The sequence below is a fragment of the Diadema antillarum genome, unplaced genomic scaffold (assembly GCF_040938485.1).
Source record: "Diadema antillarum isolate AM-2024a unplaced genomic scaffold, OU_Dant_1.0 scf00000079, whole genome shotgun sequence".
NCBI lineage: Eukaryota > Metazoa > Echinodermata > Echinoidea > Diadematoida > Diadematidae > Diadema > Diadema antillarum.
The window spans coordinates 873,891-899,985 of NW_027270968.1; the positions used below are offsets into that span (position 1 = coordinate 873,891).

A 26,095-nucleotide genomic window follows, 5' to 3' on the forward strand; every position below is an offset into this window, starting at 1 on the left:
AAGGCAAACGTGTCGAGCTTCGTGGGGCTTGAACCCACGAACCTAAATCACTTTCTGTGAAATCTACGTACATTTGACTCATTAGCGCAGAAAGGGTTAATTGAGTCATTAACCAACTTCCTAATGGACCGAGAACTTTACAAATATTTTACACAAGACAGGGGTGGATCCAGGGCTTCTGTAATGAGGGGGCGCAAACAGTATTTCTGGAGCTACTTCCGGGTTTCATCTCATTCTTTTTTATTTCTTTTGTTTTAAAAACAAATAAAGAGGGGGTGCGCGCCCGGTGCGCCCCCCTCTGGATCCGCCACTGCAAGATCAACCAGGCACATCCATTGGCCTTGTTGTGGGCTACCTGTAATCAAACAGTGCTTTCCATACACCTGGGATCCCACAGAGCAAAAATTGGCCCACAAATCAGTGTGCTCAGGCTACTACCTTGAACTTTGAACTTTTATCTAACTTCATTTTTGTTGTTTCCCTCTTCAGAGAATGATAATTGTAATAATACAACAGGAGTATAAGAATTTAAAGATATAATAACACATCATATCACAGGAACCTGAATCCATGGCCCACTGAATACTTAATCTACTTTCTGGTGGAAAAGCTGACAAAATATTTGGAAAACAAAAGGAAAAGAAGAAAGAAAGAAACAAGGAAAAGGTAACATGTCGTTACAGGACTGAATAAAACGCCAGGATTTTGTTTGTATATTTCTGAGTTGCTTGGTACTTTTTACAGGACACAGTCTCAAAACTGACCATAAGATTTTTTTACTTTATGACATCCCACATAACTTTCTCCTATATGTATGTATCAAACATAATTCATATATTCATTTATCTATTCTTATATTTTCTTTTATTTATCATTTTTTTCAGCTCTTCCTTCATTTCATTCCGCTGCAACATACATACAGTATGAAGTATTTACCTCATTCATTAGCATTTTGCAGTAGTCAAGCTTTGGTCTCCTGGCCGTCGGTTTCTTTTCACCTTTCAAGGCAATCACAGGTACAGCTGGAAATGCATTCTAAAAAATTAAAATCCTCTTCATATATATTGCTACACATCCATCTGAGCACCCGGGCTTCCTTGTTAAATGCATTTCCTACAGCTTTTTTTTTTTTGTCTCTCTGCTTTGTCACCTGAAATCAACCAGCAGTATCTGTGTAATTATTTCTCTGTTCAGCACAATTCTCGAGTATACTTCTAACATTTCCTCCTGAGACATTTCACATGGCAGCTACTATCTTTTGCTGACCACACCTCCTTCATGCGTGCCTGAGGACTAAAGAACTACCTCTATACTACATATTTCAGCAATTTCTCCAAAGACACACACATTAATTCTCACATTTGGCAGGTCAGAGATGTAGTAGACACTTCTGAACAACTTGAAGTTCCTCTGCATGTTGGCTGCACTCCAACAGTTTGGGGGGGGGGGGGGGGGAGGGGGGTGCCAGATGATCCCATGGTGTGAATTCCTGTTATCCCCCCACATCAATCTCTCAGTAGTCAGTCTGGCTTGGCAGATGGAGTTTGAGGAAATGGGTGTTGGTCTTGATGACGACTTGCTGCTTGAGCTCCTCATAGCAACTCTTGGCATAGTTGATTTGCTGGGAGACCTGGATGACAGGAAGTGGTGAGAGAGAGAGAGAGAGAGAGGGAGAGAGAGGGAGAGAGAGAAGAGGAGGAAAGGGTAAGGAGATACACGATTATAATAATAATGATGATGGTGGTGGTGGCGATGGTAATGATAGTGATAATGGTGATGGTGGTGGTGGTTGTGGTGTTGGTGGTGATGGCGACGATTCTGATAACGGTGGTGGTAGTGATGGTGGCGGCAGTGGTAGTGTTGGTGGTGGCAGTGGTGGTGGTGGTGGTGGTGGGGATGGTAATGGTGCTGGTGATGGTGGTGATGGTGATGGCTGTTCTCCCCATTGTATTGCATAAAATACGCACACACAAATCTCGGTTTGTGAATCAGAAGAAGATTACCCTCATATTTTTCATCACAGAGGTTTTTTTTTTTTTGGGGGGGGGGTTTGCAATAAGCTGATGAGAACATGTGATTGCTTGATGAAACACCAACTGCTTCTTTTTTGTTTGTTTTTGTTTCAACCTCTTGACGTCCTTGCATACTGGTATTCGGGCCTACACTTTAAAGTGAGCAAAAAGCAAGTACAGGACATCAATTCATAAGACACACATTAAAGTTTGGTACATTGCCACAATTGTGTATTTACGCCAACCAATGCCACCATGCCAGTTGCTATGATCTACATTGGCAGTGGCGAATGTGTGGGGGGCACTGGGCACGCGCCCCCTCTTTATTTTGTGTTAAAACAAAAGGAATGAAATGAAAAAAAAAAATGGGGAAGGCACGTGCGCTCCCCTTTACTTTTGCAAAGGCGCCTCCCCTTTTCAGAATTCCTGGATCTGCCCCTGATAGGTACTAGCATGTGCTTACCTTCTTCGCGATGCGCTCGCTGTCACACCCAACCTTGGGCCGCTCCTTAAGGTCCACGCTAGGGGCAGAGATGCCAGCCTCGGTGTTTGCCATCTTGGTCAGCTCTATGTAGTGTCTGCCCGCTGGATGGTGGAAAGGCAAAGAAGGAGGAATGGGATTGATGAGGAGCTGAGCAATAATTGCTGCACAAACTCCACGCAAAACAAGTCTTTCATCTTCAGACTGAAATGATTCAAAATCCACATCAACCATTCCCAACCCAGACTGTATCAATGCAATTAACCCTGACTGAGTTTCATTTGCCAATTGGCACAGATGCTGGAGTGCTTTCTTTGCCAATCCTGAATGCCCAGAAACTACCTAAATGTTAACGAAATGTGGACTACCCAATACCACTAATCCCTATTGTGTCAACATGGCTTTCCTGTTGGTCTGATATAGTGATGCACATTGCTACATTGGAGTGGGCTTGCTATCTTCCAACTAGCATTTATTTAAAGTTTGGATAAGTTACTGAATGCTGAGGAAAAAGCTTGGCAAGTTAAAGCTAAGTCTCCAGGCATGGCAAGGGCTTAATCAACACAAGCAGCACTCCCGCCATAATGAAGTCCTCGGGACTGGCAGTTTTGTTTCATTATGACAAAATTTTGTTGTAACCAACAATAAAGTAATCCCTTTAAAAAGATATTACATGATGATTTTTGAACCTGAATGTTTACTTTGTTGTAGCAGGGTTTTTGTAATAACAGGAGGGCACTGTACTACAGAGATGCTAGTCCTATGCTGGTTATGTCATAACTTCATCCTGACGCAGAGTTATAAATGTGCTTCAGGTTTGGGATGCAAATCTCCACCTGAGAAGCAGAAAGTTTCTAATCTGATGGGAAAAACACCCTTTTGGCACTGAGCTGACACTCCACTTTCAGAAACAGAAAATGCCTAGAAATGATGAATGCATCTAACAAACTGCTGGTTGAAAAAAATACACTTGTTGTGGTGATCACCAGAAATCAAAACTTGTATCTTTGTGATTACTTGTTACTTTTTACTATGTTTGCTTTATGACATCATTTTTAGATGACTCGCCCAGCTGGTATGTTATTTTGTAAATAGGTAAGATTGTTCTGAATTACTCTTAAAGTAATATACTAAGACCTCATTACAATATTTCCTGATTTTATTCATCTTCACATACATGTATTTCTGTAATTTCACTGTCTCCATTCAGAACTGCTTTTTTATTTTCCATTTTGAAGTTTTAAACATTTTCTTTTTTTGTTTGTTTGAGCAAGACATTGCTCCAGACATTAGACACTTACAACGTATCATGTAAATGCACAAAATAAACAAAGAACTTAAACAGAACAAAACTACAGATGTCTTCTGCTAGGGAAATGGTAATCACGGATGGAAAAAAGTTAGAAGTTTTTTTGTTGTTGTTACAGTTACACACGGTGAATCTTGTTTACAACTGAATTTCTCTTTGAATGTTACAAACAATTCCACACATTTGACATACGTAAAGCTGAAAGACTTCTCAACTGGTTACAAGCAAGATGTTTTGTTACACAGCTGTTACTGCATTCAAACAAATGTTGAATTTAGAAGGGATAAAGTGCCTTATGTACGTTTTTAATGAATAAATTAAAAACTTATTTGTACAAATAGTTATTAGTAAAAAGAGAAACAGAAATAATTTTCAGGGGTGTGAAATTTTTACAGCTTGTTTTCATAAAACACACAAAAGAGAATGCACAAATTTACACTGTGCAGAGAACATGAAGCTAGTAAAGAACTTTAGAAAAAAATAAACAACAACAACCAAGAAATATGTCACAATGACCGAAGAACCTTTCACTGAATCTGCTTTATAGTTGGTAAATGTTTTCATTGCCTTGACTGGAGATAAAACACTGAGTGAAGATGCATAGAAAATGTCCATCAATGCATCCTTTATCTTCTCAAATAATTATGGACAACAGGGCTCCACCAAATAAAAAGAAAAAGGTTATTCATTGGTGGCCTGATTGGGCACTCAAGATTACAAATGGATAGTTGTTTCCATTTTTACGAGCCACTACATTTCTTTGTTGGGCCACCAAAATTTGAGATTTAAGATTGTTAGAGAAGATCTATTGCACCATGCTTGGTTTCAATTAGGCTGTACCAGGGCTCGACACTTACATTTTCCTCTGGTGGCCCATTTGGGCCACTAAAATCTTTGAATTTGACATTTTGGTTGCCCTTAAAAAGAAATGTAGTGGCCTGAAATAAGAGAACAAAAAATCAACTTGAATATCAACTACCCAACTGGGCCACCAAAAGGTAGCCTTTTTGGAAATTGGTGACCGACATCAAGTTTTAGTGGCCCCGTGCCATTGGGCCACTTGGCCACTGATAATGTTGAGCCCTGCTTATACCATCTATCCGAGAACCAGATTGTCAAATTGCAATGAATTAAATTTGTTTCCCTGGTATTATTTGACAGCAATGTGTTATCGATATTTATATGATTTAAAAAAAAAGACCAAAAATTCCTCAAAATGAGACAGACTTGGCTGCATGCATCCAGTATCCAACAAAAGAATATCTATATAAGATGACAATCAATTCATAATCATACATCTCACTAAAAAGGGCATGACAGACCTCAAATGACCCCAAAATATTGTACACAAACAAGGAAGATATTTTGCTTATCATATCTTATTATGACGGAACAGTCTGAAAATTCTTTTGACTAACTGATAGATATTCCTGTCTGAAACTAAAATAAAAGAAAGTTTTAACCCATGGGAAAGACCATTAATGCATGGAAAAACAAACAAACAAACAAAAAATAATGGGTGTGTTAAACAGGTGAAGTACACAACCATCTCTTTCGTATCATAGAAATTACATATTCTTCCTTCTTCAGGGAAGTGCACAAACCATTCAGTTTCCCCAGGAAAGCATTATTTAGGTGCCTTTTACTCTTCAGCAATGCCATGCAATGTCCAGACTTTACAAATAGTGAAATGTAAACAAAATCTTATGAAAATTTATAAATTGTAGGTCATTCTATTTATCTATTCATTTACTCTGTTTTTAAAACGGGATTAAAAAGAGAGAGTGTACTTACAGATTAGAAAGATCTAGATATGGACTACTGAGGGTAGACAACTTACACTATACAAATCATAATGTGTGAACACCCACAATGAATGCCATATACAGAGCTGTTGAATACTGACTCCAATAATTCTACTATTTAATTTCCGATTACATATGATGGATTTAAATCACTCTTATTTTCATTTTTTTTTCTAAAGAAATTATACAGCAGCACTGACTAGTGTGTAGTTCTACAGCTTTTTTTAAGTAGACAGGCAAAGAAGCTGAAAGATACTGAGTACTGCATGAAAGATAGTTGTACTGCTGTGAAAATGACACAGGGCTCAGCAAATGACTTTATACTCAAAAGCGATCTACTCGCATCATTAATGAGCAGATGATGAAATGTTCATTTCACTTGCCAGTGTATGCGTACATGGCAATTTTGTTACTCCCCTTGAAAGATCATGAAAAAATAGGTGATTATATACTGATCACAGCAGAATAGGTTCTTTTGTTCACGCTAGTCAAAAAGTCAGAGAGTGTGAACTTTACTGACACAGTCTTCTGTCGTGAAATATTTCCCAATTGCCAAATAACATAGAAATATATATGCATGCCTCTTTTTGCCACAAACAATAAGCAGCAATGCAGTACATTTTCACTAGTGTGAGTGCCATTAAAGAGAAATGATTGTCATTACGTAAACTCATTGTATTTTGTATTGGTTTAATATATCAAACCCTACAAAAACATTAACTGTGATTACAAGAATCTTGTGTTCAATGTGTGCACACATAATAAACATACAGGTACAGGTATATGAAGTGCGCACTTGCGCAAACAGACACACATAAATAGGTATGTAATTGCCTATTGTCAAAGGAGCAAATGTCATGTAACTGAACAGGTGACATTGGGCGGGTGGGGGTGGGGGGTGGGGAAAGGGAAAATGGGTGAAAACTGTCATATACACAGCAAACATGCAGGATGGCGAGAGCAAATGGTGAGTTTACAGCACATACACATCATGCAGGATGAGGTATACACACGTGACTGCAAGCAGAATGAAGGGAGGTTAACCCGTTGAGAACGAGTCCCAAGTATACTCGGGCAGGTGTCTATAGGAAATGTGTGTTGTAGCAAACTCAGTCCACCTTCAATGGGTGAAGGATGAACGAAAAATAATTATTAAAGATGTACGCGGAAAAATGATTAATTCCTGGTACAGATGATGTCATTTAAATGCAGGTGAACATGACAGTGGATGAATGATGAATTTCAGCTAATTAATATTCTTGGTTTTGAAAACTTTTTTTCTCTAGATGAATCCAAGGGGCAAAAGAGGATGAACAAGGCCTTTCCACCACCCCCGCCAGAGCAAATGGAGCATGCCGACTGTTTACCTTCCTGCATAGGCCAGGCATGGTGGACCTGGGAATGCCACACGTATTGTGAGGGGTGCAGCAGGGAACTCAAGTGGATGTGCTCTATTCCCTCTGCATAGTACCGCAAAGCTGTTTTAGAGGTCAAAAGGTCATCATATCCCCATGGGGTACAGGTTAGTTGACAGTAATCAGCAAAAGGCGTCCAGTGAGAGAAACCGCAAGATGGTGAACTACAAGTTATTAACCAAAGCCGTTATTGGAATGGAAACTGGGCTCTACTCGCAGAACCAGAGAGTGAGTATAGAAACAAATTGACAATATTTCTTTGGCCAGACTCACACGTACAATGGAGGCCATGATTGAGCCGTGTAGTTGGAAATGCTAACATTGGAGCTGGAGGGTGTGAGAGAATGACACACAAAACCCACACAATGAGATACACTACAGATAACTGACATTACAGAGTCTTGATACCCACATGACAAATACTGTGCCATGTTGATTAGGAATTGCATGGGCTTCGAGGCAGGAGATTGAAACTCTTTCCTCACTAATTTCCTTACACCCTGTTCCACCCTTGGCCCTCTGCCTTTGCCCCTGTTGTTAACACACCAATAGCCCAGGATTATCCTCAGTCCAGGACTACCCTTAGCCCAGGAATATTCTCAGCCCAGGACTTCCCTATAGCCTTGTACTTCCCTTAGTTCACGACAATCCTTGGCAAAGGACTGTCCTCAGCTTATTTATCCCTTGCACTCTTAGGTCTACTATAATTCAGAAAAAAAAGGGGAAAAAAAAGAGGCTAAGGTGTTAGAGGAATCACTCCATCAACACCTTTTATGAATAATGAAGCAATGTAACTGTGGTCCTAACCCTACTAAAATGTGGTCTTCGGTAGTCCTGGACTATCAGTTGGGCTGGTCTCCTTCCTCAAAACAGGGCTCAGCTATTGACCGTAAAAGGGCCGGGCAGATTCACCAGCCCCCTCCCCCCCCCCCCCCCCCCTCAATGTTTGTGCTGTAATTCTGTAACGTGAGAAGGCATCGTCATGAGGCTTCTTGACTTTCTTAATTTGTTCAAGTTTTAGCACAGCCCAAACAGCCTGGCCTGATTAGGTTTAAAATCCCGCAAAATGGTATGACTGAGAGGCAGTGTTCCTCATGAGAAAAGGCTACGTGTGACTTTTTTAAAGGGGGAGGGGGTGACGGCAAGAGAATGTTAGAGGGGTCAAACTGGACAAGCCCACATGATATTACTTCACAAAGTAGTATATGATGCCATGAATATGAGAAGCATGCGTTCATGCTGCTGGAGATGATCTTGACTTGGTAGGAACAAGCCCCTCACGTTGTACCAGTGTGAATACTTGCCATGATGCTAGTTTGTATGTGGCTTGCTTTGTGCACACAGCTTCTAACATTTCTCACACCCCTGATCTATATACACTGTACCCTTTTATCTTTCATGCTTTGCCATTCAATATTCATATATATGTCTACCATTACATCTAAGCATGACATAATCATTCATATATGATTTTTCCCCATTTTACGGTAACCTACAGTGGGAGGACATGCCTTGTTTTTTAGGGTTCAAGCAGCTGGGGAATAACATAATGTGGTGAGTGTAATACCAAAGACATATCATTCCTGGAAGTAAAATGAAAAACAGCAATGACGTAATTAACACCTTGAGTAAAACTACATTGTAGCAAAAACAACCAAGAGTAGAACGTGGCAAAATATATTCTGTGTGGAAAAATGTTAACTGCACACGATGTATAATATCAGGACATGAATGGGGTAAAAAAGCACTTTGCGTTTGATCAGCTCCTCCCACCCGTCCGCCCCCCACACACTCTGGGAAATGGTCGAATCCACTGGGGCTTACCCTGCATTATGTGCCTGGCGTGGAAGAGCTCGGAGTGGAACACGTTGAGGACAGGTTCGGAGGGGTTGGTGAGGGGCAGGAAGTAGGTGCACTCGCTGGTGATCAGAACCTGCATGCCGTCCTTGGGATGCTGACGCAGCTCCTCCATCATGAAATACCTGATGGGGGGATACAAGAAAAGAAAAGGAGCTCTCTAAACATCCCTTTTTTGTTTGAATTTAGGATAACACCGGGGAAAAGCATTCTCCTGGCCTATTCTGCAAAAAAAAAAAAATATATATAATATCTACATTGTACACACATGTATGAAAAGAGATATGAAGCTACAGAGGTGTATCTTATTTTGAAAAGGAACATTTCAATAGCTATCTTCTAAACTTTTAGTTGGCGAGTTGCCAAAGTGAGATAGTTTGACTCATCCTCTCCCATACAATGTGTTTATTAATCAGACCAGGTACTACTTATACATCTTAAATCTTTTAAAGTTTTTGCCACTTTCCTTTGTGTTATGCTGGTAGAACGATACAAACTAATTGGATACTTGTTTCACATGTCCAGCTGTCATAATTTACAACAATTTAACACAATTTTATGAGTATGTATGTCTGTGATTTCATGTCATGGTTAGTACTAAAACTGCTGATGGGTTTAGAGGCAAAGACTGTCCAAATAAAACCCAAATGCCATGTCAGCTTACCTCTCACCGACCCCTTCGCACAGAATGTGGACAAACTCAAGACCCCTGGCATCATGAAAGGAGTAACGGGGAAGAAGACCAGCAGGGTTCTGGCAGCACCTCCTGGGCCGCGCCCTGGGGGGCATGATATGACTGTCACGGGTGGTGGAGCTGCGGATGGCTGCCATGGTGCCCGAGGCCAGGTCTAAGATGCCTGCTGCCGGCTTGGTGACGGTCCCAACGATGCCACGCCCTAATCCCTTCATCAAACCCTAATGGTGTCATGGATAATAATGAAAACAGACGTAAATTACTATGATAAAAGAAGCAATTCTGTCAATTTTTGTAGTAAATTTGTATCATCATCTTCTATAATCATTTTCATACAATTATTGAAACTATTTCTCCTTCTGTCCTTCTTATTAGCCGGACAAAAAGAAGTCAGATGTAGGTATTTAAGTTGTTGTCATTCAATAACTTTTATCATTGCGAACCTTTCTCTTGAATAGCAACTCTCGTTTGGAAGAAGAGAGGGACACACTAATCCCTATTCTAAGAATGGACTATCCTTGTTTGGAAGGAAAGAGGAGCACACTAACCCCAATCCAGGACTGGACTACTCTTGTTTGAAAGGAAAGAAGGATGCACTAACCTCCACTCCATCCTCTGCAGCCCCTTTGTAGGTCTGGGTGAAGACGCTGGTGAAGCCACCGACCACCCCAAACGCAAAGCCTTTGACCCCGGCCGAGAGGTGACCCGAGCTCGTCCCGTCGTGAGCCCCGCGGATGACGTTCCGCATCTCCTGGTGGCGGTTGTCGAGGGTGACTGTACCAATGCCGTCAGAGATGGTTCCAGTCACCTGGATGTGAGAAGGATTTATATTGTGATGCAGACATGTTTTGGTATAAACCTGTGTCTTGTGTAATTCTACAGAAAGTGACATGCTTGAAACATACAAGAAATTTGGAACATACTAAGCATGAAAATACAGGCAGATGAAGTACACAAGAGCGACGGATTATACCACAAATTTCATTCATTCAATGCTTTGACAAAGAACTAAAATACATTCAGATCTCACAATGCAAGAGACAAATTTCTGTTGCTGCTATAAAGTTGAATCTAAAAAACTAAATAATTCCTTGCCAGACACAATGCAAGGTTTCTAGGACTTTATGAGATTGCACTTCTGCTAGTCTCTACCGTGAATAAATATTCCATGAGTATAGATCAAATGTTAGGATGTTTTAACACACAAGATATCACTGCAACTATGATAAAATGTAATATGTATCAGCTGAGATTATAATTCATACTTAAATAGGGGCTACTATCTTTAGAAGAGAGGGGAAAAAACGATATTCAAACATTTTTATGCTGCCAATGCTGTCCCTCACCTTGGCCGCCGTGTTGGACATGCCGTGGGTGACATTCTTGACCAGACCCGTCACACTGCCCTCTAGCACCAGCTCCTTGAGGCCATCTTTGAAGTCCTGGATCAGACCAACGGGGTTCCCCAGGAAGTCCACAGAGCCGAGGATCTTGACCGCTTGGCTCTTCAACTCCTGGCGTTGGGGGGGGGGGGGGGAGAGAAGAGTTAAAGTAAGTGACACCAGAGCTTGTAGACAATGGCACTTGACATCTGCAAAATCTCTAGAAATCTTCCAAGGAATACAATCAGGAATCTTGCCAACAAGCTGATACCATCAAGAAGTGTACATCAAACTGGCAAATCCCTCTTTTTCATGCTTCTGTGCTTGCATCTTAAATCGATGAAGAGTGATTCTTGAGCAATGTATATGATTTGTCTCTCAAGTGGTACAAATGCATAGTTACATTTTCTATAATCTCCAATAATCAAAGTTAGCATGGCAAACTGACCCCTAGAACTGTTGTCTAGCTGCTGCCAAAGGGATCAACTAAAAGTTGTAACAACAAAATTTCAATATGAAAGTGCCCTTTTGCCTAAACTATTAAAATCTCACTTGAATACATTCACAGCTTTTGAACACCAACTGAAAGAAATATATGTCCAGGATTCAAGACGGTGCAATTGCATGAACTGCCACTAGAGATGCATCTAGAATTTTTTGAACGTCTGAATAAAACCAATTTGTTCAGTCTGCTGAAAATGGTCAAAATAATATCAATGTCAGTTTGTCTCTCAAATTAGAAATTCTTGGCTGGTTCCATCTACTACAAGCAGATCCTTCAAAGACAAAGATTTCTTTCTAGCAAGCCACAGAAACTTGCATGTAAATGCGCAGTCTACTTTAATGAACAGTTAACTAGGTTTACATTGGCCATCTTTGAAATGAAGATAGCGGCGATTATCACACCAACCAACAGTGCCCTCTCGAATTTTGGGTCAGTGTACCTTTAACTTATCAAGGATGGGCTGATTTCACTATAACATGCATTTGCCATAGACACCTGCCCCAGTATATACTCGGGACTAGTCCTCAACAGGTTAAGTAAGAAGTCAATAAAATATAGGGCTGGCCTCTACCTCCATGTAGTGCTTGAGGACTGCGTCAATGAGGAAGTCCCTCGTCTCAAAGGGATGGAGTCTGGTGAAGGGGTCCAGGGAGACGGGGGCGTCCTCAAACTGGATGAGGAACAGCCTCATTGCCGTCTTGAGCAGCTGCAGGTCCTGTGAGATCTTGGTGGAGGTGTACATGCTCAGGCGGAAGTCTGTGGCATTCAGCTTGAGCGTCTCGAAGAAGAACCGCTTCATGAGTGGGTCGCTGCTTATTGGGCTTTGAGAAAAAAAAAATACAGGTTGTGGTAGCGCATGAGGCGAATGGTTTAATCAGAAGAGTCTGAAGAAATTCTTCATGAGGAAAGGAGAAGAATATTAAAGTGGAGCTAGATATTTGTAGTTTACTTTTCACTAACAAATCTTAAATTCAAATTTGAGAAGCTGAATTAAATGATTATCTTATATCTGCTAAAAAGACAAACTTGAATGAATAGTTCCTGATTTCATAGTTGATAAGATATCTCTTTTTTTTTTGGGGGGGGGGGAGAGAAAATGATCACGGCTGAAGACTCTCTTCTTCTCCTTCTTCTTCAGAGAGAGGAGAAATGGTTTAATTTCTTTTTTTAATTAAATATGACAGATACTTACCTGCTTGTGTCATAATGAGTCTCATCAATGGTTTCCATGGTAACATCTGACTGGGAGAAGCCGGAGAACTGAAGGAGCTTGAGGAGGAGGAGCTCCTCCACGTTGATGGTGATCTTGCTAACAGTCAGAATCAGTCGCTGTAAATGAGAACACGGCATGATTATTACATAATCACTTTCCCTTGAGAATATCCTTCACAATACGATATTACTCATAATAAGAATAGAGGATGTGAAAAAGATTGTCCATACAAATTGAGCCTCTGAAAGAATTGCACCATAAGAGCATATCATATGAGTCTTCAAACTACAATATGGCAATCGCAGAATGATATGATTTTAAGTAAGTATCTCTCACTCCTGTGTCTTCTCTCTAAAAAAAATCTTTGCACACAGTTGCGACCACTGCACATTGTACACCACCTATCCAAGTGGAACTGGTTACGGGGTTGATAGTTGCATTCCTCACCTTGTAGATTTCTACTGTAGAGGAAGCTCCACACTGCTTGGTGGCCACCAGACTCAAGGCGGGTGGTCTGACCCGCCCCTCTGAGGGCGTGACCACAAAGAGAGAGACAGGCTTCTGGGCCAGTGAGAGCTGGTTGTCAATCTGCATCAAGAGATTACAATGGAAACAATGTGAGCAAGTAATAACCACAGTCGCACCAACAAAACTTTACAAGATTTAAATTCTTATAGTTCAAAGTTCTTGAAGTTTGGCCAGTCTGAACGCGGATTCCAAGAAACATCTAGCGAGACTTCCCACAAAAACCATGAGAATTTCCCAAACCCCTGCAAACTTTTCTGAAGTATGTGTAGTCTGAACACATGCACTCATGTGATCAGTCCAGAGCACACATCACTACATTTGGCAATCGCTTTTAACAGACCAACAGAGGCAATTTTGCTTGAAATTGTGCTAGTGGTAAATCACTTCACAACAGAAGACATAAAATGAAGGTTCAATATGTTGCAGAGTGACAACTGATTTATGTAAGAGATTTCACTTCACTTCTGCAGGATAGTAGGGTGAAAATTCTTCTAATTATAATGTACACTGTAGGTTTGGACACTCATGGTCTGGACCGCAGGCAAGCACTACTATAGCCTGATTTCACCTCTGGTGATTTGTATACTGTCAAAGCCGTTTTTTTTTTTTTTTGCGGTTAGATATTTTCGTGTATGAGGAGGTGACATATATTTTCGCAAGATGTTGTTTTCATGATTAGACATCGAAGCTTTTTTTCTATGTAAATGCAATAACGTCTGTCCTTTCACAATATTTTTGTGTGTTATTAAATTTGCAGCCTAACAGTGATTCACAAAATTTAAGAAAATTGAACCCTCATAAAAATAGCAGCTTTTACAGTAGTCAGCTTATGGTATGAAGCAAATACATTTTTGTATATGAAAGAGGAAAAAACAGAGAATAGAAAAGAAGAAAGGATGACCAGGCATACATAAGCATAAAGAAAGTGAGAGAAATTCTTGGTGAGTTACCTGTACACTGCTGACGCTTGCATTGAGGTCCACTTCCTTGACCGTCTGGACATAGTGGACATCGATTCCAAAGAGGGAAATGTAGACTAGCTCTTCTGGAACCTGGTTGACCAGTGATAGGCCAATACCCTCCTTCAGCCAGACTGCAATCTATGAGACAGACAAACAAGGATGAATGAAGCTCCAAATTGCATAGAAACCCAATGATATGTAAAACTACATGCATGATACAATGCCTTTTATACTAAAAGTTGAAATACTATAAACACAAAAGCTTTTTGTACCCAGACACCAGAGCTTGGAGAATTTTCAGCACAATGCAGAGACACGGTTTGGTCCAAAGTCTGTCAGATTTTAAACGAAATTCAATATGTCATGAGGTTTGTTCATAGAATCTCATATAAATTTCATGCATTAGAATGGAGTCAGATGAAAACTGAAAATTAATGGTTTAAACAGAACATTGCAGGCTTATCATTTTTCTTTTAAAACCCTGAGAATTAATCACATACATGTACATCCATATATACTGTGTGGACAAAGTCTGACAGCACTGCTCTTATCTGATGTAAAGCAAGGACAAACTAAAAATAGTTTTGTTTATAATTACGCTACTACATAGAAGTCTTTCCCACTCTTAAAGAACTCATTTGTCACATTGAAAATCATCACATGCCAATGGAATACTTTTTTTTTTGTATCAGTGTGATTGTAAATAACTTTTGAATCATGCTCCTCCAAATTACATTTGGCCAATCATGGTTCATGTGGTGCTTTCATTATGTTTTGCTCAATTTTGGGTGTGCATTCATAACATGAATGGTTTGACATCTGAAGCATGTTATTTAAAAACAGGTTGAGCTCAGCTTCATCTTCACCACAGATGTTGTACACAACACTTGATACAACGCTGCTTACTGGCACTGATCAGATGGTCCCTGACCAATAAAACTCACTGTCGGACCAGTTCCTTCTTCAGGAATAGACCAGTAAAAACTGGAAATACTGGGTACCTACTGGTCCAACAGACAGGTCGGACCAGTAGAAGAAATAAGTTAGCATGCAGCCATGCTTAATAGTTTGTACTCATAGCAGAGACTCAATAGTTTGTTTGTGGGTACTAACAGTAACTCCAGACACCTTCAGAACACCCTTGTTTTAAAAAATAAAAATTGCAAAAGAGGTCTTTTAGATATGAAAGCCCCAAAAGCATCTTGAGGAAGAGTGGAGGAAAGTGTCACCTCTAGCTCTTTGCTGCCCTTGGACGAGCTAGGTTCCCTGCCAGAGATCTCCTCCATGGGAGACTGCTGCTGCTTGAGTTCTAGCAGCTCAAAGCTGTCCACCGACGACCCTGGGATGGCACTGGGCACGGCTGGTCGTGAAGCCTTGGAAGAGAAGGATGCAGAGTATAGGATGCGGGAAAAAGAGAGAGGGACAATTTTTATCACTTGGCTTCAAAACACAAAAATACAAATCATTTGTGGGCTAAAAATGCAGTTTCCTGTTTTCACTGTCTGATTTCACTCCCTTTCCGATCGACATTCTGTACAAATAATTTCTGGTGCTTAACAAAAAGAGAACTTCATGTGGAGCTACAGCTGTATCTGTTTGGAATGTACAATCAACTGTCATTCCACCATGGAATTTTAGCAGCTAACCCATTGAGCATGGGCAGATTTCGTTACAACACGCATTGCCCATAGACACTTCCCAGAGTATACTCGGGACGCATCCTCAACTGACTAATTTGGATATAACCAGAAGACTGCATAAGATCGCTTCCAGTGAGTGATGTGATTGGATGACTAGAATTTGGCTTTGAACTGTGTCCCCCCACCACCAAGAATGATAATATGATGGGATATATTTGATGATGGAGGAAAAAGCTTTAAAAAACTAATCCCCAATCCACTTGGGTACAAGAGAAATGTTTCAATATTAAACTCAAATATTACACAAGAAACAAACAGTGGGTGTATTAAATATCCCTAGCAGCCCCTCTCCTCTCAGAACGGTTCATTGTTTGTGATAATTATGAAGTTGAGATGATGAACCCACATACCTGTCTCCAGCTGTCCATGATGAGGAGGACCCTGGTGGGCCCATCGGCCACCACCCTGACGCTGAGGTCCCCCGAGCCAGGCAGGTTCTTCTGCCGACTGATGACCTGCTCCAGGGGGATGTCCTCCTGAGAGGCGTCCATCCTGCCTCCGGGCTTCAGGATGAGGGGACTCCCTAGCAACGAGATGCACATGGAGGGAATGTGAGGCTCAGTGCGAATTACGGCAGAACAAATACAGAGTCAAGTGTGTGAGTGAGGCATGTGCAACTTCACAAGATTATATTCCCAAATTAATGTGACGAGACTAGAAGTTTGTTGAAGAATATTAAGTCGGTTGAGAAAAATAAGGGTGTTATGGTGACATTAATGCCATACATAATGGGAACCTTAATGGCCTCTTCTTACTCAACCAGTGATTTGTACCGGTACTCATATTGCAGAACGACATGTACATCGCAGATCCATGCATATATGTCATTTTCATCTGGTTGTATTTGTGCTTGGTTAAGTGCTGCCATACGGAGTGACAAACTCATCATGTTATTGGCGCCTGCATACCATCCATCATTGGAGGCTTCATAAATTGGTATCAAATCCCCCTATAACTCAATATAATGGGATTTTCCCATCCATAAAAGGATTTCTAACATATGGTCTAACCTGGTTTAGCGCACAATTCAATCTGTAGCAATTGACAGGTAGGATGAGTTTGGAACAAATGAAAGAATGCCATCATTTAGAACTTGAACATATCAACATTCTTTGTCTTCCTGAATGCCTGTACATTACACTCCCCAGACACTGCACCAAGCTATATCATCCACAAGTAGTTGATGCAATTACTAATTATGCATCAGTGAAAAAAAACAAACAAACACTCGGGATCCTTTACAGGTCTGATTCACATACCTTCCTTCAGTCCTATGATGCCATATTTGGGTTGAACAACATGGTTGCTGTCATGGCAACGCAGTCTGCCATCCTAGAAGACAAAGCATGTATGGGGAGTAACAAAGTTAATCAGCAAGAATGACCCTATGATTAGCTATCAACCCATTGAGGACGGTTTGATTTTGCTACAACACGCACTTCCCATAGACACCTGCGCAAGTATACTTGGAACTCATCCTTAATGGGTTAATGGGACTTCAGAAGAGTTTGTTTCGCACATCTTGTATGTCAATGTTATTTCTTCAACATTTTTTAATTCTTTTTATTAAAAGTGGGTTCATTTTTAATCCTATGTGCCATCTACAGTATGAATATCTTAACTGACAAATTCCCTTTATAAGTCAACCTTTGACATCTAAAGTAATTTGATTACATTGGTAACTAGAAAAGCACTCTGAGAACGCAGACCTCTGCCAAGCAGCTACTTTCCACCAATTATCTTGCTCTTCCATAGAGATCAGTGATTTCCACCCACTGAAAAATTGCCCGATTTCCTTATACAGAGCCTTTGTTACGTCATAAACCCTCAGCTGCGTGGCAAGCCTCGCCCTAGCAGAAACTGGAGCATGCACTTAAGTGCGCAGCTTGAACTCCTAGGTTCAGTGACCCTACCTGCCAAAATATTGAAAATCCTTCACGAAATCCATTAAAAAATTCCTGGATCTCTACCAAAATTTAACCGTCTGTTCCTTATGTAATTCTCAACCTTTCCCATAAGTTTCAATCAACTTTGTTCACAGCTTTTTGAGTTATTTTGCACATGGACAAACAAACCAACCAACACACAAACACCGATGAAAACACAACCTCCTCCCTTGGCGGAGGCACAAGTGGCTCACTTTACATGCCCTTAAAAAATATCACTGGCTACTCTTTTTATGGTCTGCTCACCTTGCCAAAGTACCAGGTTTGAGTGCTCTGTCTCCTTTCGTCCTGTTTCCGTAGTTTCAGGGTCATCTCCTCACCGGACGTGAAGGTCGCGGAGCTGATGTCCAGCACCAGACCATTGCTGGACGTCACGCTGCCTCTCCTGGCAGGGTCCCTGGGGGCGGCAAACGCCTCGTTCTGCAGCATGCCAGTCGACGTCATTCGCCAGAGCTGACTCCGCCTCCCTGGTTCCTGCTCACAAACACACACATAAACATGAATACGATAACCTTGTGACAACTTAACCCATTCATTCTTGATTTCTTTCAAAAACTGCATAAGTGGAAATTTTTGCGATGTGAACATTTTTGCGCATTTTGTGCAACATGAAACTAATGCAGAAATTAAAGTGTGGGAATATTTAGCTTACCATACATAGTATATTTCATGTGTCAAATCTAAAAGTAGGCATATTATAGGGATATAATCGACATTCAACATGTTTGTATGCTGGTCTATTTAGGGCCCGTTTCATAAAACTTGCTATCAGTTACAAGTTGTGAGAGTTGTTATAAGCTACTGAAATCCTTGCATCTGATTGGCTGAGAGCGATTTTTTCAAAGAAATATGGCAGTTGTCACTAATCATAAGTTTTATGAAACGGGACCCAGTATTACCAATGTACCAGATGATCCCTCTCAAATCATTTAAATTCACTTCTAAATATTGCATCATGCCTTCTCTACACCATCTTCTACAATGTCTTTTTCCTAACACACTCACAAGGAATATTTGACGCTCGTATGTTTCTATTGATAACTGAAAATCACATTGATTTCACCTTAATTAAAGTTTGAAAATAACTCCTCTCAACAGAAAAAAAAAATATATATATCTCCAGCGAATCTATCTCTGTAATTATTCCATTCTACCTTTTTCCTGAGCACAACAGGTGAGTCTGCGTGAGGGACGTCAAAGACCAGCTGGGAGGAGGCCCAGAAACTTCCCTTGGGAGAAGACTTGAGGAAGGACTCAGGAGTCGATGGACTGGACAGGTAGAAAGACAGAGAGTGACATGAAAATGATTCTGTGGGAAAAACATGACAAAACATGGGGGAAAAAAACAATTTGATAAGTTGAGGTAATAGTTGGTGTGTGTATGTTTGAGTATCATGTGACTGTGTTTGTGTAAAAAATACACCACTGAATTTCTAACACGCATACACAAACATAAACACACACACATACACAAACACTAACACAAATAAATGGGCAGAGATTCTACACATCTCTACTCACCCCTGGAAGGTGGACTCCATGGCGATGTAGATGAAGTTCTCATAGTACAGGTGTTCCCCCTCCTCCAGTTTGTCCAGGTTATAGATGCTGCTGGAGCCACCTTTGACCTCGCACACCATGTGAGGGGGCTGGATCGGTTCATCCCAGGCATAGGGCACTGACGGACAGGGCAGGGACATAATGCAAAATCAAGCTCTTTATTCACTTTCTAATTGTTTGATAGGGGAAGTTAGTTTTATGCTTTCTACATGCTCATTCATACAAGGGAAATATACATGACAAGGACACTAACGCTAGTGATTTTGAGTATATTGTACTTTAACCCATTGAAAACTGGTCCTGGATATATTCAGGCAAGTGTCTATGGAAAATACCTGTTCTGGCAGAATCAGCTTGTCCTCAGTGGGTGTGATGTGAATCCCCCGAAATTTTGCTTCCACTGTTTGGTTGTGAAGATCACAAGTGACCATTTAGCAGAGTTTCTGATGACAGAAGCATCTACACTGTATATTTCTTACTATCTGAAACGTCATTGGTCAAAGTTGCTGAATGACGTATTGAGGAGAAGTGGTGCACCAAGCATGCTTTCTCCTGGCTTATGAATAATCATATATAACATGGTCTTCTTCATCCAGGGTACGGATCCTCTTCAGTATTGCCACCGTTCTACCAAAGGGTTACACCATCGTTACAATAATAATAATGATAGTGTATACTTTTATAGCGCAACAGTCCATCAAAAGATGCTCATGGCGCTTTTAGTCTTAAGGTTAGGAGAAGAAAGAAGAAAGAAAAGAAAGAAGAAGAAGAACAAGAAGAAAAAGAAGAAGAAGAAGAAGAAGAAGAAGAAGAAGAAGAAGAAGAAGAAGAAAAAAAAAATGAATTATGTGACATCTTCACTTTTTTTGTTTTGTTTCCTACAACATATTAAACAGATATGTTTTTAGGGATGTTTTAAATGATTCCACAGAGGATGACTGGCGAACAGTGACAGGGATATCTTTCCAAACTTTTGGTCCAATGTGGGAGAAAGAACGAGTTCCCCATGAATGCTTAACCTTAGGTATCCTTAGGTTATTACCCTAGCATTGCCAGGTACCCATTCATACACCTGGGTCCAAAGGGACATCATGGGTAAAAAAAAACAACATCTTGTCCAAGGGCATAAATTTCGGCTCTTTGACGGAATTTAAACTTGGGACCTCTAAATGAAAGTCAAAGGTTTTATCCACTATGCCACAGTGCCCTCACAGATCACATTTGTAGATCTCAATAGGCCTTCATACTGACATGCTTCGCTTCGCTCAAAAGTTGCTGCCACCAAGTAGAAAAATAGCATGAAGGCCTTTGAATAAAGGCTAGTAGAAGAGAAGCTTCAAAACTCGCACACATACAATTTTATTAAAAACATATACACTTTCCATCACAAGCTCAGATATTGTTAAAAGTCATACTGGGTCTCATCAACTGGATGACAACGTGCTGCTATCATAACTCTACCAAGTTCAGGCTGTTCCATCCTGTTTTGAGATGATGGCACACTTATTGGGGTGCTATGAAAAATGAAACATAAACGACATGTCAGTCAGTATACAAATGACGCACAGGTCTGAGTGCGTCAGTCAGAATTGTGTGCATAAGGTAACTATGGAATGCTTAACCCACGAGGCGAAGCCGAGTGGGTTTAGGCTAAATTCCATAGTTACCGCATGCACACTATATTCCGACTGACGCACGAAAAGACATGTGCATCATCTGATTTATAGAATGGGTAATTTTCTTGTCAAAAACCTATTTTTCTATTGTGTTACCCGATGACAAAATTACTGGATGCATTTCCTTTTGGCTTGCCGTAAACGAGCATGCATCAGTTTTTACTGGACACACGGCAAGCCGTGCATCAGTTTTTACTGGACGCATGGCCAACCTGAATGCGTGAACGCTTGCTTTAGTGCGCGAACCTTTGTTACAAGTACGCATACTCTTGCTAAGTGCGCGATAACATGTTTACCACTGTGACTCAGCGTGCGGCCAGTAAAAATCAACACATAGCTCTCGACCAATCAGATCGCAGGATTCTCGCTACCCATTCTATAATTATTTCTACTCTTTAGATATCACAGCACTAATCTTGCTGCAAAGCCTCACCTGACATTCTTGGCCTGAGCATCGTCCTAAGATTGGCATCGGTCACCTTGTGTTGATAGTAGATGATGTCCACCTTTAAAAATGACACAACAAGAGAAAACATGTCATTGTAACATACGGACACCAAATACTCAACATAACATTCGGAAATGACAGCATCGATGTGGCACACTTTATGATTACGTGAAGTATATCTTTCTGTAACAAAAAATGTTGAAAGAGAGAGAGATATCAAAATATTTTGCACATAGAGAGTTTGTGTCTATTACACTTAGAGCCAAATTGACAGGTGACTTCTCGTCAAAACTGCAGTGCAATACCAACAATTTGTTCACTAGCCATAAGGGCTCGTTTCATAAAACTTGTCATCAGCGGCAACTGCCACATTTCTATAACAAATTTGCTCTCAGCCAATCAGATGCAAGGATTTCAGTAGCTTGTCACAACCATGACAACTTGTCACTGATGACAAGTTTTATGAAACGGGCCCCTGCTGTACTACATGTTATTAGCACAGAATACAACTGTAAGTATTAAAACCTTAGTATTGTACTCATGATCTCTGATGCAGTTTAAAGCTGCACTGGCATTTTGTTTGGGGTTTCTAATAAATGTATGAAAGAGTCCTACATAATAGTTCTCTTCAGACACTCTCCCAAGGCAATGCTTATTTTGTTTTGGCACAACAGCACCACGACATACCTCAGACATGTTGTCAATCCTGTAAGGTGGGGGCAGGTCGTTGGTGTCGGTGAAAATCACAAAGAAGGTGGCCCCCTTCAGCCGGATCTCGACATGCACAATATTTGTCTGGTTGTTGTGACTCCTGAAAATGAAATATGTGGAGGGAGAATGGAACCAAAACTTGAATTAATGGTTACTAATTTTTGAAAATGCAGCAAAACTTTCACCCAATCAAAACTTCTCTTTCTTGAATGGCGCAATTTGCCCAATTGATGCCATTTGCTGAGTGTTGCTGGTCACCATGGGGGACCTACACAGTGTCAGCGGCCATTGAATAAATGTGACCTTTAGCCTTTTATCAATGAAAGCTGTCATAAACATTTGCTTAATATCATTTATTTAGATGTTTATGGTTGATATGTAATAATAGATAGAAGAAAGATGATAAATGTTATATCCACATTGATAACATATTTCATATCCACATTCGGCAATTTAAAAGGTTTGTAAATGTTGACCTCCGTAACTACACTACAAGCAACAGATAAGAGAAAAATGTTCTTCATAACATTCCCCCAATGTTCAAATTCTATACATTGGAACAGATGGAAAAAAAAAATCTTGCAAATATAGAAATGTCATCCATTACACATAGGCCTGAATTCTCAAAGTTGGAATAACTTTATTACACCGCTTATTCCGCCGATTTATTATGCCTCTTATGCAAATCAGGCCCTCGTGACGTAAAATGACGCGATTTATTCCCCGGAATCTAGTATTCCGCGAATTGTAGTTATTCCAGCTTTGAGAATTCGGGCCATGCAGTACATGACAATTAACAGGTGTTCACAAAAAAAAAAGGCAATACAATTTTGAAGAGAAATTCTTCTTTCCTGAAAATGAATGAATAGATACATTTTTTTTTTTTTTTTTTTGTGCAGGTATGTCATATAGTTGAAGGGTCATGGCTTTTGACTCCTTATTCTTGAGTAAAGTCATAATAGAGAACTTGGAGCTGACCTCATATTGATATTGTAAGAGCCCGGCTGGTCAATCCTGAGGCCACCGGACCACCTACACCCCTCCAGGTCCACCATCCTCACACAGAGCAGCTTGTCCAGGTCATCTCGGGGCCAGTGGAAGATGACCTTTGACCCTGATGTGATGGCTAGGTGGTTCTTTGGATTCTGGGATCCCTGGAGTGCAAAAACGTAGCAAGATGATGGGTTAAATATCTTCACTTCAACAACCAACTTGTTCAACTTACATGTATGCTAAATAGAATCTATTTCTAAACTCCTGGGTAGATTCTTTCTCAATTATTGTTGCAATAATTAGCAAGCGATCATTTTGAAAGTTTTTTTTTTAAGTTTTATTTTGTAATAATTAGCAAGCGATCATTTAGAAAGTTAGAAAAAGTGTTCTCTGGTATTGAATATGCTCAGAATATGCTAGGACCACCATCTCTGCTTTCTGTTGTTCAATTCTAACTGAGAGAAAAGGTGAAAACAGGAAAGCCTTATGTCATGCAGAAGTCTAAAGGTTTGCAAGGCTCACACTATGCTGGGCAAGTGCACAGCTGTGGTACTTAAACTGATTCGCATATTTGTAGTTTGTACACTACAGCTACTGCAAGCAAAAAACTTAAAAGGAATTCATTTTCATACATTCTTCTGAGTGAGACATGATACAAGTGTGTTTCACCACAGAGAGCTGCATTCTTCACTTGTGAGCGGTGGTTTACACAAAGGGATCAATCAAAAAGATGAAAAAACTAGAAATGTTGCCATGGCGACTGGTATGCCTCTGCCACAATGTATGATTCTCCTAATAGGTCTATACTACAATGTCTTGACAATGTATGATGACAGTTTCACAAAATTGGCAAAATACTAAAATGACATGTTTGTCACAAATGTGTTGAATGTTCACTTTCCTTGAACTAGGTCTAATTAGATGAATGGCTATATTGTCTGTGAGTGCAGGTTTTGGGGAATTTGAGGATTATTAATTGACTTTTGACCCTTTCATAAGTTTATGCATTGAGTACTTTCCAAAGTATGAAGAAAAAGTGTAATTTCAGTAGAGTAAAATCTAAACATTTTACCCTGACCTTTTACCCTTGACCTATGACCCAATGACCGTACAATTTCCATGAGAATCACTACGAAGTAGAACATGCATATCATGCACAACAAGTTTCATGATAATATGTTGAGTCACCTTCAAGATATGGAGGAAGAAGTGAAATTTAGCACTTTCACTTGACCTTTGTATATTTGGCAAGAAACTTCCCAAATCTCTATTGGGGCTATTCCACGGTTACTCACGTTACACTTGGAGAAACCTTCACTCATTCCTGGAGCTGTAACTCCCTTATTATAGATATGAACCAAACAACTTTTTATCACAACAAAGTATACAGTCTGACTATTCTTTGTATAAAAACAGAACTTGAGAAATTTTGATATGCTCCTGGCAAATCTTTAAAATGTGTCGGTTACTCACGTTACACGATTTGGACATGCATAAAATGAAAAGTCGACAAAAGTGAAAAGTGTCCTCATATCAAGCCTTTATGAAAGTTAATCATATCCATTTCAAAGAAGTACAGTAGGGAGACAAACTTTGTATATAGTATGAAAAATAATGAACGCATGGTTTTTTCTTGGGGTGCAGATAAGGTGGTTACTCACGTTACGGTTACTCACGTTACATTTTGTCCATGTATGGTCCTCAATATAAATGTCACAAAAAAATTAATAGTGTGTGTAGCATTCAAGTTTCTTTTTCTGAAATAATGTGTGTAGGATATCAGAGACCAGTTTATGTTTAAAGATAACATTCTGAGTAGGTTTCTTTTTCTCTTTTACTAAATTGGACAGGATGCTATTTATGTATTTACTATACTGTATGAGATCTGGCATGGGCTTTGCAAATGAAAAAACTCGAAAACAAATGCATTCAATTTAATTTCTTGCCTCAGCATCAATTAAAAAAGAACAGCAGTAAGTATAAAACTAGAAATGTCGCTAAGGCGACTGGTATGCCTCCGCCATAATGCATGATTCTCCTATAGGTCTATAGTACATGTGGACAATGTGTGATTATATTTTCACAAAATTGGCAAAATATTAAAATGACAAGTTTGTCACAAATGTGTTGAATGTTCACCTTCCTTGACCTAGGTTTAATAGATGAATAGGAGAGCATGTATTTGGGGATTTAAGGACTTTAACATGACTTTGCCCATTCATAAGTTTATGCATTGAGTAATTTTCAAGGTATGGAGAAAAAGTGCAATTTCTGTATTGAAAAGTACATTGTTACCATTTTCATCTGGCCTTTGACTCTAAAATCATAGGATAATCACTGTCAGGCAGAACATGCATAAATATGTAGAAAGTTTCAAGATAACTTGAGCCACTTCTGAGATATGGAGAAAAAGTTAGTTCAGCACTTTCCCTTGATCTTTAACCTTTTGACCTTTGAGGCAAAAAAAAAAAAAGTTTCCAGAGAATCTCTATTAGGTTATACATGCATACACCAAGTGTAAAAAAAAAATAGAAAATAATAATCCTGCTGGCATTGCATAAATATGAGGGAAATAATAGAATGTTGAAGTGTTGCCCTTGACCTTGGACCCCTGACCTTTGACCCCATGAACCCTAAATTTCTCTAGATAATCACTGCCAGTCAGTTCATGTATATACCATGTTCCATGAAGATACCTTGAACAATTTCCAAGTTAGGGAGCAAAAAGTGAAGTTTTGATATTGTTACTTGACCTTTTGACCTTTGACCTTTGACCTCATGACCCCAAACTTTCATCAGAGAATCTTAATTGGGTAATACATGTATACATTAAGTTTTAAGAAAATATCTTCAGGCATTGCATAGATATGGTGGAAATAGTGAAATTTTACGTATTTG

The 26,095-nt window shown here is 39.9% G+C and overlaps 1 protein-coding gene across 1 annotated transcript; it reads right to left on the reverse strand.

Moving 5' to 3' along the window:
- Positions 1-1,513: 1,513 nt before the first annotated feature.
- On the reverse strand, positions 1,514-24,519 carry LOC139717653 (intermembrane lipid transfer protein VPS13D-like). The gene is made up of 20 exons (XM_071629160.1): positions 24,493-24,519; positions 23,183-23,358; positions 22,181-22,304; positions 21,479-21,551; positions 19,331-19,487; positions 18,964-19,078; positions 18,056-18,283; positions 17,123-17,195; positions 16,214-16,386; positions 15,393-15,536; positions 14,152-14,301; positions 13,121-13,261; positions 12,653-12,789; positions 12,032-12,281; positions 10,920-11,087; positions 10,175-10,381; positions 9,544-9,794; positions 8,847-9,004; positions 2,476-2,597; positions 1,514-1,630 (listed from the first exon to the last, which is right to left on the reverse strand). The coding sequence occupies exons 1-20, from the start codon at positions 24,517-24,519 to the stop codon at positions 1,514-1,516; spliced, it is 2,991 nt and encodes a 996-aa protein (XP_071485261.1).
- Positions 24,520-26,095: the final 1,576 nt, after the last annotated feature.